Raw genomic sequence first — 15,127 nt, forward strand, 5'->3', positions numbered from 1 at the left:
CCAAGGAGGCGCCTCTCCTCCCTGCCCCCCCTGTCCCTCCGGGGCTGTTCGCACGGCTCCGGGGGAAGGAGCAATGTTGGCTCTGCGCAAATTGGGGGGCGGATTTTGCACCCCCAGGTGCGTCCCATCCGGGTTGGGGCAGCCCTTTGTCTTCCGTGGGGAAGAGGGAGACGCTGCTGCCAACCCGGGCACCGGGTCTGCTGCGAACTTCTTCCCCCCTCCTGTCCCAGGCTTTTCTTGAAAGCACGGGCCACGCCGCCCCCGGCCGCAGCACGGCCTGGCCTCTCCTCCCTTGCTTGGCACCGCGGGTGCCCCCAACTCAAGTTGTCTTTTCTTTTAGCTCCTGGGGTGCGGTTGCCCCTGGGCATGGCCGCAACCTGGTTTTCCCTTCAGCAGAACCCGCCCGTGGCAGCCAAATGACTGCAACAAACTTTAACTTGCCCCAGAGCCTGGGGGACGTCTGCGGTGACCCTTGCTAGGAAGGTGGGGAGCGCAGTCCCTGTTACCTCTTCATCCCCGGGCTCTTTCTCTCCTCTTGCGATGTCCAGTCCTCTGGATCTCAAGGAAACGCAATGAAAAATACGCCAGGGCCTAAGGAGGGCGGAAGCAGGCGATGGGAATTAATTGTGCATGTTTTACAGGTCTCGACTAGTTTATTAGTTCAAATGGATCCAAAGGGTTTGATTGCTAACAATAGAAACGGAACCGCTCTGCCTGGAAAGTTATTTATTTAATTTGCCTTAACTATAACGAAGGGCCGGGCCATTGTTTTCTAAGAAACTTGTAAAACTTGAAGTGCATTTCTGTGGGATGTACTGGGTAACACGTTCCCACAGGCGTCTGAGATTGCCAAATGTCTTGAGAAAGAAAATAGCAGCCCGCATAAGAATAAGAGACATTAAGTGGAACTGTTTTGACCTGGGTAGACGAAGCTGTTTGTCAGCAGTGGGGCAAGAGAGGGTGGAGAAGGGATTTTAATTTCGGAGAACAATGTGTGCTTGAGAAGTCCTAGATTGGAGATAACATTCAGCTCTCCTCTCTTCTTACTGAGGACACATCTTTAACTGGTTATTTTCAGACAGGTAAACAGTGTGAGTTAAGAAAAACCGATTCGCCCGGGCTGTAGGAGCATTCTGTGGTTTGTGTGTCCATCTTCTCTCCCCAGCCAAATGACCCCCATACATCAAATGACATAGCAGTTGCAAAGACAGAACCTATTATCACTAAGTTGGAAGCAAAGTTCAAGCCGTGGTCATGGAGATGAACGCTGTTTTTTCTGGTTCCTAGTGGGTCCCCGTCCCGTCCCCCTGAAATGTATCCTGTTTTAACAGGTAGAATTTGGTAGTTTCTATGAAAAAGTAACACCTTAAAAACAACCAGAAAGAGTCTCTCGATCCCCTTCTGGACTTGATGAGCTCTTTCTTATATCTCTTGGTTCCTAGAGAAAAACAGACCGTGTCTGGAATGTTTCAAGGTAGAAGTAACATAGGGATGGAAATTCCAGACGAGCGACACCCCCTCGCTGGAGAAAAATCCTCCTTTAGTACCAGCCAGATCCCAGTTTCCAAATCATCCCGTGTGCTAATTTAGCTGCTTTAATCCCAAAGTAAATCCGCTACAGTTAAAAACTGGTTTATATGCGCGAGGTGGGTCGGCGTTAACATCCTAATATCAATATCTCATTAGTAGCTGCTTAACCCGCAATGTGCTTCGAGCGAACGTGTGTCCGCTCGCTTTGTTGGTACCACGCGTTCTGTGCACACGCACCGCGGGTGTCCCTCGGACTCGGTGTGCTATGTTAAGCTCCTCAAATGACACTGCTTGGATCACTGTTTTCCCTCTGTGTCTAAGGGGACTGCACTTTGGAAGCAAAAGGGCCTCATTGCTCAGATGAACCGTAATATAAATATTACAAATAACTCTCCCCGGTTCCTGGGGAGAGGATTCCCACAGCCGTGAACTGGAAGGAGGGAACCCACCCCCTGTTGTAACCTGCACCTTTCCCTTGATCCGCCTTATCTCGAAGCGCTGTATTTAAATAACCTCTCTGGTTCCTCGGGTGATAAACGATAAAACAATCCGTGGTGTTTAAAAGAAATATATAACAAAAGAAGAAACCCTAGAAAGCCCCTCTCCTGGTGCAGCAAACCACATATTTGTAGCTGCCAAGAAATCCAGGCAGCCTTTCTATCGAAATTCTCTCCGCCTAAGGCCAAGTCATGCTGCTAAATATTGCTGACCACTTTTTCTTTTATGGCTTTCATGTCACTTAGCTATTGAAAGTAAGATGGATTTGTACTATTTCTTCACTCTAGTGTGCTTTCCATACACCCTAGGTCTACCAGGAGAGGCCATTGGAGGAAGAACGTCACGTGACAGAGGGGTGCCAATGTTATTCTTTAAGGGTGTCAAGACCCTGTCAGTTTGTGAAATAAATATTGGGAAACAACGAAATGCAAAAAGCGACCTACTACGACAGCTCTGCAATCTATGGTGGCTACCCCTACCAAGGAGCAAATGGTTTCACTTATAATGCTAGTCAGCAGCAATATCCTCCGTCTTCATCACTTGTGGAAACTGAATACCATCGACCTGCCTGCTCTTTGCAGTCACCTGGCAGTACTGTGTCCCACCATAAGGCCAATGAAATCAATGAGAGTTGTATGAGGACCATCACCAGCCAACCCATTCAACCCCCAGTTATTTCAGAACAGCAACAGCAGCAGCCTCCAGCCCAACAAGCACCACCACCACCACCGCCCTCTGTCTCACCACCTCAAAATGCCAGCAGCAATTCTGCCCCAGCCAATACTTCCAAGAGCCCGATCATTAACTCGCCCACCATGTCCAAACAGATATTCCCATGGATGAAAGAGTCTCGGCAAAATACAAAGCAGAAAAACAGCAGTTCCAGTTCAGGTATGAAATGCTCTTACATTATGAGTGACTGGCTTATGCTGGCAAGCTAAATTGTAGCGTCATTTTTTTTCCATTTTGTTTATAATCTTATTTCCAATATAACTTCCTAAGTGGGTGTCTTCTAGAAAACGTATTGAATTGCTTTAAAGTGAGCTTGACAAAGCAGTAAACTCAGCCCTGCAAATGAATTCCAGCTTCTTTTCCAAGCTCTTCTTCCTAGCGTCTGAGAGAGCTACACACTTCTGAAGTCTATAATATTCCATCAGTAGTGCCTCCCTTCCATTAGATTATGTCAATATACAGAGGCCCAGGCCTTTAGCCAGAGGCAGGTCCTGAGTATTTTGTTGGCACAGTGTTATTATATTAATAAGACACTGACCTATCCCTGCTGAAGTGTAATACGAATAAAATAGCTCATAATCATCTCCAGTCAGGATCAATGCTTTACTTATATTCAGAACCCAGTCTTATTTTAGCAGATGGATTGGCAAAGTCACAAGTCTGGTAAACAAAGATCAGTTCTGAGTACAATAAAATCAAGTCCATCAAATATTATTTGAGGGATAATCATGTATCTCAACACTGTTATTATGTAAGGGAAGCCAAATAGATGATAGGAGTGTGAGGGTCAGTCCCTAGGCATTCTGTTTATATTAACTGCTTCCTCCCTTTTTAGTGTCCCCTAGAAATGGATTCCAAACACTTTGGCATATAATCGTTAATGTATTTCCTAAACTTGGATAATCTTACATTTTACTATTTGGCACTTAGATTTACATGTAAAATCTTACATTTTACTATTTTAAATCATGTATGATTTAAAAAAGCAATATGTTTATGTGTGTATGTATACAAACTAGGTGCATATGTGTGTGTGCATATGTGCAAATATATACACATATATGTGTACATAGTTTATATATAAAGTGCATACATTAATGTATATGCATACATACATACATATTCACATATATATATATGAATGTCAGTGTGTATATATATATACCATATATGCTATAGCATTTTGATCTTATACTTGTATATATTGCATACATGATATATGCATGCATACTTATAAGGTCCCTGTTTATATGTTCAGGTTCTCAAAGCAATCCAGGGGATTTGGGCCCCTATCTTCCATGAAAGGAAAGTATCCAAATCCCCTCGCCTGTTTTGAAACCATTAAGTGACTTATGTAAAGAACAGCCAGACTTGTGCATGAAGAATTTCTACTACTGGCTTTTTTGCATCTTCTTGTCTTGTATAAATGTTATTTCAGGGAAATTATGGTATTTGCTGTTGTTGTTAATGGAGGCAGCTATAGTCATGGAGTGATACTTCCACGGTGAAGGGAAATAATCGTGAGATAGTTAAGGCTTGTATTTCCGCATGTTTTAGCTCTAGAATGATTTATTAGATCGGGATATTCCTAGGCCAGCTAGCTGGAATCTCCAGACACCACTCCTAGCCATGGTGTCTGGACGGTCATTGTTTCTGGTCGCTGTGTTCAGGTTCCACCATGCTTATTGTATTCTTTGTGTGATTTACATAGGTGAGAGTTGCGCTGGTGATAAAAGCCCTCCAGGGCAAGCCTCCTCTAAAAGAGCACGCACAGCTTACACAAGCGCCCAGCTGGTAGAACTGGAAAAGGAGTTCCACTTCAATAGATATCTTTGCAGGCCACGAAGGGTAGAGATGGCTAATTTGCTCAATCTCACAGAGAGACAGATCAAAATATGGTTTCAAAACCGCAGAATGAAATACAAAAAGGATCAGAAGGGAAAGGGCATGATGACCTCTTCAGGAGGACAGTCCCCAAGCAGAAGTCCTGTACCTTCCGCTGCTGGGGGGTATCTAAACTCTATGCATTCTTTAGTAAACAGTGTTCCCTACGAGGCCCAGTCGCCTCCATCATTTAACAAGCCTCATCAAAACACCTATGGCATCCCTGCATCATATCCGACTCCTCTCAATAATTGCCCGCCTCCTCAAAAGAGATACACGGGGACAGCAGCTGTTACTCCTGAATATGATACTCATCCTCTTCAAGGCAACGGTTATGGGAATCCACATATACAGGGAAGCCCCGTCTATGTGGGGGGCAACTATGTGGAGACCATGACAAATACTGGCCCTTCCATCTTTGGTCTAACTCATCTCCCTCATCCTTCCTCTGCCAACATGGACTACAGTGGGGCTGGCCCAATGACCAACAATCACCACCATGGACCTTGTGATCCACACCCAACATACACAGACCTTACTTCTCACCATCCTTCTCAGGGAAGAATTCAGGAAGCGCCCAAACTCACGCATCTGTAATAGACAGGAGTTACTGAGTGAAACGTGGAGTCCCCCAACTTTTTTAAAGTACTTTCCGTCCCTCCAGCCCCTCCCCGTTCTGTTTTGTTTTGGTTTTTTGTTTTTGGGTTTGTTTTGTTTCCTTTGGTAAAAGCGTTTTCTAGTTTCTGTGACGTAGCAATATTTGTTGCTTGAATTGCTCTATAGTTTCAATAGTGAATATTTATCTTCTTGAACTGTAGCCTTGTGTCTCGCTTTGGGAGTATACATAGGCTTTATACTTTACCTTCTACACTTTTATCAAAACAGGGTATATGAACAAATTTTCTATACAAATGATTCTGAAATGTGAATTTGTTCGTACATGATTGATCCCGCGGGGAAGCAATTTTTTTTATTGCACTTCTTTTAAATAGCGAGAAAGACATCAAAGGCGCTTGAACAGGGATTCCCTGGACAATTATTAATACGTGTAAGTCTTTCAATGTGTGTATGCTGGTGAACATTCAGATTTATTTATATTTTTTTTGCAAACATTGAATAATCTAAGTGTTTAAAATTTTATTTATCCCCATCTGTTCATATTTATATATATATTAAAAAAAATCTGTACCCTGAATATTCAGGAGGCCGTATGTTAGATGGCATATTGGCACACGTAGGAAATATCGTTTGAAAGGAAACTCTAAGTCCTTTATGAAAAAGTAAATATAATGATGCAATAAGATCTGGGAGGGAAAAAAAAGACATAGATCACAATTTGAATAATTTATGCTTTGTAACATCCAGCAAAACGGAAAATGTGTAAACCTGAAAACACTAGATTTGTTTTGAAAGTTATACATTCCTTGCTGCTCACGTTCTGAAAAAAATAAAGTTTTTATTCTGAATAACAAAGAGTTAAGAAAATATTATTTGCTTAAAAAAAAAAAAAAAGCTCCACATCATGTGACGAGGAAGCCACCGGGTCTCTGCATACACGAGATTCCCATAGCCCAGCCCAAGGAGCCTCTAGCTCCTGCGATTTTGCTTATCAGGGTTTAAAACCTGCTGTGTAGCGGTAAATCCCAATGTGTCTTATGATCTGTGACAGCTCCGGCGTTGAAAATATCAAGGATGGCAGCGATCCGCCTTTTGTGTCCGCAGCAGTAGGTGCTGAGCTGGGCGCGCTCCGTGTAGGCACAGCGCGGCGCGGCGGGGTGACTCTTGTCTGAGCCGGATTTCTTGGGGCAGAAACAAAGCCTGCAGCAATGCCACGCAGAGCGCTCAGGTGCCCGGGCTGCGGCTGGGCTCGGGAGCCTGCTCCCTGCTCTCTTGCCTCTCGCCATGTTGGACTCTCGGGGGGGTTTTTTCCCCCGAGGGAGCCCACTCTTCCCCAGCCTTCTCAGGGAAAGGCCCCTTCCGCCTCTGCGCTGGGGGCCTGTGCAAAGCAGGGAGCTTTCTACTCCCACACTTTTTCCTCCCACGCTGGAAAGAGACAAGCCAGGGACTGTTACTTTGTGCGGGGAGGAGGGAGGGGACCGAGTGAAGACAAACAGAGCCGAGTATAAAATAATGTGCTATTATAATTGGCTGGCACGAATTCGGAAGGGAGAGGGGGACGGTGCAGAGCACAATCAATCACCCCAGCGCTGGAGAAGCAGCCCTCAAAGAGCTACTGAGGCTTGTTTACACTGATTTGGGAGCAACCCTGGTAGCTCAGGCCCGTCACCAAGATCCCAATGTGGCTGGGAATATTTAAAATGAACAGATCCATCTCGCATAGTCCCCTTTCCTTCTTTAATAAAATGACCTGATTTTTGTATTTTTTTCCCCATTTTTGCTATTCTGACTTCCTTCTCCGCTCTACCTCCTCCCCTTTCTGGACCTGATGGGGGAGGGGATGAGGGAGCTCGCTAGCTTTCCAATAATAAAAGAAAAGAAAGCAATGTTTCAGAATATTTGCCTTCCGAATGGCTTTGGACAACAGCATTTCCAAAAATAGGCCCCACTGCAAGGACATTCCGAAAGGGATCTCTATAAAGTACAACCCAGAGAAGAGACTTCACGTATTCAAATCAGGTATTTTTCTTGCAAACCTCCCAAACGTCCACAGTTTTTAATTGCAAGTTTGAGAGCTGAAACTAAAATGGACCTTAATAAACGAGGGTGAAATATGGGTATGTGTACAAAGACATACTCATGTACCGCAGAGATAGTAACCTACTCTGTTCACCATCTGTATCTTTTAGTGCACAGCAAAAAAATGTCGCCATTTTGGTCTCTCAGAAATATTATGAATCTTTAGTCTTTATCTTGTTCTGAGATCCATCCTTGCTTGATGCTGCAACGACTCCAGTGCAGCCATGCATCTGCATAGAGCTCTTCTGCATAAATATATATAACACTGCGAGCCACAGAAAGGGATTTTGTATATTATACAGATTTATTTTGTACACAGAGATATACACTTCAAATGGAAAGAGGCTGGCTACAGTCTGATATCGGTGATTGAATCGCAATTAATGATTAATGCAGACCAACTACTGACTATTAATTTTAACACAGGAAAAAAGAATCATTTGGCAACTGATAGAAGATTATAGGCGACATTTTTCTCGTTTAAAACAAACACCCTCCGCCACCCCTTGTTGTAAACAGGTTAAATAAAATCAAAGGAAATGCTAGAAATTTTAACGTGTCGCTGCTTCAGCACAGAAAACTAAGTTTATGCTAAAAAAAGAGAGAGGATTTCCCATTCCCCTTCCACTCTTTCGGAAGTTGAGTGATTTTCTCCAGCTTTCCAGCAAAGATAGGATGCATTTTTTAAATCTCTCCGTTGCAAACAACAATCTGGAGTTTAAAAGACTGCTGCCGGCTAAAACCCATTTCTACAGGCATAGCAGTTGGTTTTTACAAGATTTCGGCGTTCCCCGTCCATAGAAAGGTCTCTTCCAGGTGGTTTTTGTATTAGATCGGCCACCAGGAAAAATGTGCAGAATACGTCCACCCACACAGGTTTTACTCACAAAGCCTTGTTACACTCCAAGCCTCTCCCTTTCAGCCTACTGTTAATCCCAATATTTTCCTCCTACTGGGAATCGCAACGTTTTCAAGTGAAAGTAGATCCAAAGTTGGCATCATTAAGGTAAAACAGGGTTGCACTGGTCGCACAGCCCTGAGAAGCCTGTGAAAGCACATTTTACAAGCAGCCCTTTTCCCTGTTTACTTGCGTTTCTTCCTCTCTCCCGCTTTTCTCGGCCACATTTGATCTTGGAAAGAGCAAGAAGCTTTAAATGTGGTCATAAGGGCCAGTAGCTGTCAAACCTTTTGGCGGACAAGATTGATCGCGCGCAGGCATCACCAGAGCTTTGTTTGGAGTAAAAGCACGAAAATGAAACCCCTTCCATTTTCCAACAGCATCTATATTTGTAAGGCAGCCCCTTTTTAGGGATTAAATGACAAGTCTCGATCTATATTTTATTTAAACAAGCAACCCAGGAAAAAAAAAGAAGACTTAACAATATCCCAACCCCTCCCCCCTCCCAGTCCCTTCCAGCTTGTGGGTTTATTAAGAGAAAACCGAGGATTTTTGATCAACATTGTACAGACTGGAGCTCTACTGATCAGTTTATTATTTTAGCCACTTACAAAGCTTCTCGTGATGGCTGGAACAGCAAAGGCAAGCCCAAGCCCCCGCCGTGCTCTGTGGGCTACATGAGAATACACACACACACACACACACACACACACACATACATATATGCATATATTTTTTTACAAAGCACAGATCTTCCAGTTTTCATCCTGAATACAAATAACGACAGGAAACGCAGTCCCTGGCCTGGGCTCTGAGCAAAGAAGAACATCAGACGTGTCCAATGCAGTGCTGCTATCATCATCATCATCATCATCCTAATTATTATTATCCGCTCTCTTCTCGTAATCATTTTCATCGCTCTTCTGGATTTGCTTGGGGAAAAAAAGCTTGTGCCAGACCAGAGCATGTAACTAGTCCAGTAAGTGGCACATTGAAACGACTGCGAACAGAGCCAATGCTCCTGGAGCGTGTACAGTTATTCACATTACAATCCTGGTAGCATTTTTTTCCTTGCCTACCACATTAAAAAACAGAAAAAAGACATTCAGACACTCGCCTCCAATACATTTCCTTGGAATCGAAAATACTCACCAGACCCAGTTTACTACGGTTATTAAGCAAAATAGGTCAGCGGTCGCGAATCTAGCTAATGCCCTGGAGTTTGTGGAAAAAAAAATATTCACAGCGCATCTACTTCTGTGTATTTATATAATCTGTATTTTGTTTTTTACGGTCCACTCCTGTGACAGAAGTCAACTGCAGTGGGAAGGCAGGAACCAGAAAGCTCTTTTCTAGCTTAGTCTTCCCATAAGGAGCGAGGCTCCAAAGAAAAATCCAGCTAAACAATGGGATCGGAGATCGGCGGTCAATTGTTCTCCATACTGTACAGCCAATTAAAAAAAAAAAGAAGAAGAAGAGAAAAGAGGCCAACTCGGGAGCAAGACACTAGTTTCGAGGAAGTGCTATTCCCCAGGAAAAAAGGAGGGCTCTCTGCCTGCGAGTCCTGCCTGGGTGCAACTTCTTATGTGGGGGCCCGGCGGTGTCAAAACTTTGAAGATTAATGGATTACTTTGTTAATGACTCAAGGCGTCAGATTGAGGTGCTTAAATGATTTGTGAGGTGCAAAGCGTTTTCCTGACAGTCCCAAACAATGAGATGGAGTGTGCAACACCCCACGCCGAGCCCTTCGCTCGGGGACGCCAAGGGGAGCACTCCAGATCTAGGATTTCCCCCCTAAAAAAGTGTAAATAAAGCCTTTCTGGCCCCCAATGAGGCGTTCCTTCCCGACTTTTTTGGATCAATCAAACAGACAGTGGCTTCTTTTGATTAAAGCCCAAATTGTCATTGGGCAGAGGCAATCATGTGACAGCCAATTCGGTCCAATTTCAACCTTGTCTCCATGAATTCAATAGTTTAATAGTAGCACGGTCCCCATACGGCTGTAATCAGTGAATTAGAAAAAAAACACCCCACCAGCGATCTTCTATGATCTATTTTTTTCTTCTCTCTCTCCTTTCGCCCGGGCCTTCCCCCCCAACAGCCCCCGAAATCAGAGGGAACTTTTTCTCCAAGGGGGCTGCGAGTTGAAGGCCATGAATTTCGAATTTGAGCGAGAGATTGGTTTTATCAATAGTCAGCCATCGCTTGCTGAGTGCCTGACATCTTTTCCCCCTGTCGGTGATACATTTCAAAGTTCATCAATCAAGAACTCGACGCTTTCACACTCGACACTGATTCCTCCTCCTTTTGAGCAGACCATCCCCAGCCTGAACCCAGGCAGCCACCCTCGCCACGGCAGCAGCAGCCGCCCCAGGCAGAGCCCCAATGGCAGCAGCAGCAGCCCGGTGCCAACGGGCGCCCTGCAGCCTCCGGAGTACCCCTGGATGAAAGAGAAAAAAGCCTCCAAGAAAACTGCCCTCCCGCTCGCCACGGCCTCAGCCTCCGCCACTGGACCAGCCTGCCTGAGCCACAAAGGTCAGTTCAAAGACTTTCCCTCTGGATCTGTTGGATTTTCCCCAGCTGAACTGGGAGGCACTGGAAATGGGTTGGCGGAGGAGGAGGGAAGGCGCTGGCGGGCTCCGCCGTGCTCTGAAGCCCCCCAACTTTCCCCAACTTGTGTAATGCGGGATGATTTATTTGAGTTGGAGCTGACCTCCCCTTGTCTTGCTGTCCTAGAGTTAGGATATTTGACAGTAATGAAGAGTGATAGATTGCTCTTGCTCAGCTAAGCAGCTGATGCATTAATTATAAATTGTAGTATGGCTAATATAAAGTTTGCTCTGGTGTGGGGAGGTCTGGGAGCGAGGTGCGATGATTTTATTGAAGGGGAAAGGGATCCACAGCACCGGGCGCACAGGAGAGCAACACAATGGATTTACTGCATCCAAGGGCGGCCATTTTGTTGCAGTTGATATTTTATGCTATATATACCTATATATTTCCCCCCTGGCGGAGTGGAGGGCGCCTGGGGGTTGCGATCCAGCCCGTGCATTTATCTGGCGTTGTTTGTTTGCCTGTGTGCTTGCTTTTTGCAGACTCCCTTGAAATCCCCGATAGTGGGAACGGTGGCTCCAGGAGGCTGAGGACGGCTTACACCAACACCCAGCTCTTGGAGCTGGAAAAAGAATTTCATTTCAACAAGTATCTCTGCAGACCGAGGAGGGTCGAGATTGCAGCTTTGCTGGATTTGACTGAGAGACAAGTCAAAGTCTGGTTCCAGAACAGGAGGATGAAGCACAAGAGACAGACCCAGTGTAAGGAGAACCAAAACAGTGAGGGGAAATTTAAGAGTTTAGAGGACACCGAGAAAGCAGAAGAGGAAGAGGAGAAATCCCTCTTTGAACAAGCCCTCAATAATGTCTCAGGGGCTCTTTTGGAAAGGGAAGGTTACACTTTTCAGCAAAATGCACTATCTCAACAGCAGGCTCAGAATGTACACAATGGAGAGTCCCAAAGTTTCCCAGTTTCGCCTTTAACAAGCAATGAGAAAAATCTGAAACATTTTCAGCATCAGTCACCCACTGTTCAGAACTGCCTATCAACAATGGCCCAGAACTGTGCAGCTGGCCTGAACAATGACAGTCCTGAGGCCCTGGATGTCCCTTCTTTACAGGACTTTAACGTTTTCTCCACAGATTCCTGCCTACAGCTTTCAGATGCAGTTTCCCCCAGTTTGCCAGGATCTCTGGACAGTCCTGTAGATATCTCTGCTGACAGTTTTGACTTTTTTACAGACACACTCACCACAATTGACTTGCAGCACCTGAATTACTGAGAAAAGTCAAGACCTCCTCTTGCCAAGGGTTCTGCCTTCCTTTTTGAAATGACTTAATTTTATTTTCCTTTTTCCTGGTCAGTATTTTCTGTTTCTTAATTCCCTTTGCTGTGTTGGAGAGCCATTTTACCGTTTCTTTTGGAGTTTTAGTTGTGTTCAGTTTAACCTAGCCACATCCTAGGTCCTTCTATGAAAGCAATATCTGAGGCCTGTAAGAAAGTGATCATATAGAATTGTATCGTCACTTTCTTTTTATTTTTGTATTGCATTAGGATGCGTTGTCATAAGTATTTTTGGTAGAATAAATTCTTGTTTGCTACAAGTAGCTTTCTCTTTTTCTTCCACCCTCTTTCTTCCTCACCACTGGTAATCTAACGGGTCTGCTGCTGCTGCTTTTTTCCTCCTCCCCCTCCTAATCTAACTTCGGAAATAAAATTAAACAATCCGCTCACAACCTCTCTCCTTTTGGTAAAGTGACATATTTATTAGAGAGAAAAAGCACATTCCAATTCTTTATTGAAAGGATTCTTACAAGCAATAATTATTATTATTATAAAGCCTGCGCTCAAAGCTTACACAATTTCCTCCTTTTAACCTGGGCATATATCGAAGAGCTTCTATTATCTGCGTGTGAATACAAATTTCGGGTTTTCTAGACTGTAACAAAACAAAAACCAAAACCCCCCAAACAAACAAACGTGCAGCTCTCTCCGTTACAGACCAAATGTAATCCATAGGAAATGGCAGGGATGCTCTGCTAGAGACACTGGCCTCTTGCTGTAGGAAAAGACTGGGTTAGAAATTGCTAAGCTAAACCTCCGTGCGTCCAACAACTCGTTTTAAGGAAAACTTCTTTAAAAATACAAGCACAGTGCGCGATTGCTTAGCTCCCATGTGCTGAACGCGTCCGAGAAAACAAACCTACAAAAAAAAAAGGAAATAAAAAAAAATACAAGTGTTATTATTTGGGGGTGGGGGGGATAGGACTGCATTTCGGAAGGCTGTAGACTGTGCTAACGCGATTCCTCCCGGGGCTCTGCGGAGGCAGGGAACGAGGCTTTTTCTCCATAAACCTCTTTGCGGTTGCCAAACTCTTGCTTAATTCGTTTAAATTTCAATGGAGCCCACTCAGCGGCCCGCTGCTCCATTCGTGGCGCGGTATAAAACCCCCACAGAGGATTGCATTGGAAGACCCGTCGATATTTTTAACCCAGCCGAGAGTACTAGGGCCAAAAATCAAGCAACAGATGGTGGCAGGGAGCGTTGCGGTTCCCAGAGCCCGGCGATGGCGCGGATCCCCGTGTGTTGTGTCTGTGCGCGGGGAGAGCTGGCCGGCGAGGCGTCCAGTTGCGCGGGGCACTTTATGTCCTCTGCCTGCGAGGAGGGTGGTTTCCCCGCTCTGCAACACGTTGTGGAGCTGGGCCGCGTGGGTAATGCCTAGAAGGGCTGGCCGCGATCCTTCCTAGCCTCATAAATCAAACTCTCTCTCTGAATGAGAATGTCATCAAAGAGATCAATTGCAGGAACACATGCACAAATAAAAACCCTCTTACGTATGTGCCGGGGCTGGGGATCCCCGTCTAAAACCATTAAGTTAGAAGGCGTTTAGTCATAATTCATTTTTATTGCTCTTTTAAAACAACAGCTTGGCTGGGCTGCGGGTGCGGCACACCTCTCCGGCCTGCTCCTGCTTCCTCTCCCTGCTCCGGCTCTCTCGGCCCAAAAGGGGCTCGCTCCCTCGCCTGGGGGGGATTTTAACTCCTGTTTAGCTGGACTCGTTCAGCTCCCACTGGACCGATGCCCTGTAGGCACCTCGGGCCTGGAGGTGGCCACGTCCTAGTGAGAGATCGGCCGCCCTGAACCCTCTTCCCCGATCGCTTTGCAAATCAATACATCTCCGCGGAGCGATTGTCTCCCGGGGAAGCCCTGAAACCTGCCTGGGCGCTGGGGGCAAAAGACGGGGGGTGGGTGGGGAGGTGAAATGGGGAGAGCGACAGAGTGGCGCCTAGGGCACCGGGAGGGCAGCAGTGGCTTGGAGATGCCCCCCTCGAAACCTTCTGAGATCTAGGGTGAGGCTGGGGGCGGCGTAAGGGGGAACAGAGCTGGCATAGAGCCCTGCTCTGAAGGCTTGTCTCCATTTGCCCCTACTCTGCCTTCCCCACCTCATTGTGCCGCGCTGGAGCAGAGACAATGTAACAAAAGGGCGGATTTCTTCCCCACCGTGGCGAGGAAAGCGAGTGCAAGGCAGCCGGGCTGCGGCGGGGGTGTCCGGCTGAGAGAGGGACTTGGGGGTAGCAAGTGATGAAAAGCGGGGTAATGCCTGGGGTGGTAGGGGGGAGCCAGCTCTCCAGTAAGCGGTCCCTGTGGCTTGCCTTTCCCCTGATCTCCACCCAGCTGGGGCAGGCAGAGGAAGTGCCCCTCCAGCCTTTTCTGCAGCCACAGAGGCGGAGTGCAGGCCGCCTCGTGCATCTCAGGGAATCCCCTGCTTCCCTCCCCCGCCCCCAAGCCAAGAGTGTTGAGCAACTCAATGGCTCCAAGCGGCCCTGGCCCGTTCATGGCGGTGCGGGAGAGCAGCCCGGGAGGGGGAGGGCGGCTCTTTTGTGCCTAGCGGGTGGAAGGGAAACATCTACCCGCTTCCCAGTGACACCAGCGGGGCTGCGGGGTGCAGGGCGGCTCGCGGAGGTGGCCTCACAGGGGCACAGACGGCTGTGGAAAGCCGATCCCGGGGGTGTGGGGGGTAGTGGGTGCGGGGGAGACTCTCTCTATGCATCTCCCTGGGGCTGCGGCCGGGAGAGGGGTCCTCTCCCCGCGTGTGCATTTGAGCACGCCCAGGCACAGGCAGGGGCGGTATCCACACCCACGCGTGGATCTACGGCACCTGGGCCCTGCTTGTCTGCATGTGCCCGTGGTAGCGCACTCACACACCAGTCCCCATCCCCACCCCCGCACACGGACCCGGCTTTCCCTAGCTGGACAGAGGGAAAGTTTGAGCCCATCTTGGGAGGGCGTCCCCCGGGAGCCTCCGCCACTGACCATCTGCTGGCTCCCTCCGC

At 46.8% G+C, this 15,127-nt stretch overlaps 3 protein-coding genes across 8 annotated transcripts in view; all 3 read left to right on the forward strand.

Moving 5' to 3' along the window:
* Positions 1-6,104, forward strand: part of HOXA3 (homeobox A3) — a 43,692-nt gene extending 37,588 nt beyond the window's left edge. For 5 of the 6 annotated variants that reach the window (XM_006026478.3, XM_025207411.1, XM_025207412.1 and 2 more), the window contains 2 exons: positions 2,337-2,919; positions 4,472-6,104. In XM_006026478.3, coding sequence (XP_006026540.1) covers positions 2,454-2,919; positions 4,472-5,241 — 1,236 coding nt within the window. In that variant the 5' untranslated portion in view covers positions 2,337-2,453 and the 3' untranslated portion in view covers positions 5,242-6,104. Of the gene's footprint in view, positions 1-15; positions 484-2,336; positions 2,920-4,471 lie in introns of those variants that run through there. The other variant, XM_025207414.1, reaches the window with a different exon arrangement.
* Positions 6,105-10,392: 4,288 nt separating this feature from the next.
* On the forward strand, positions 10,393-14,797 carry HOXA2 (homeobox A2). Its single transcript, XM_006026480.3, has 2 exons — positions 10,393-10,774; positions 11,335-14,797. The coding sequence occupies exons 1-2, from the start codon at positions 10,393-10,395 to the stop codon at positions 12,072-12,074; spliced, it is 1,122 nt and encodes a 373-aa protein (XP_006026542.1). The 3' UTR covers positions 12,075-14,797.
* The window catches only part of HOXA1 (homeobox A1), a 5,252-nt gene continuing 3,484 nt past the window's right edge, over positions 13,360-15,127 (forward strand). Inside the window, exon 1 of the mRNA XM_025207418.1 lies at positions 13,360-13,374. Within this exon, the coding sequence (XP_025063203.1) occupies positions 13,360-13,374 (15 nt within the window). The remainder of the gene's footprint in view (positions 13,375-15,127) is intronic.

This window comes from Alligator sinensis, unplaced genomic scaffold (assembly GCF_000455745.1).
Source record: "Alligator sinensis unplaced genomic scaffold, ASM45574v1 scaffold29_2, whole genome shotgun sequence".
Lineage (NCBI taxonomy): Eukaryota > Metazoa > Chordata > Crocodylia > Alligatoridae > Alligator > Alligator sinensis.

Coding starts and splice junctions, on each gene's coding strand:
- HOXA2 (XM_006026480.3), top strand. CDS start 10,393: ATGAATTTCGAATTTGAGCGAGAGATTGGTTTTATCAATAGTCAGCCA. Junction 10,775..11,334: donor AGCCTGCCTGAGCCACAAAG/GTCAGTTCAAAG, acceptor TGCTTTTTGCAG/ACTCCCTTGAAATCCCCGAT.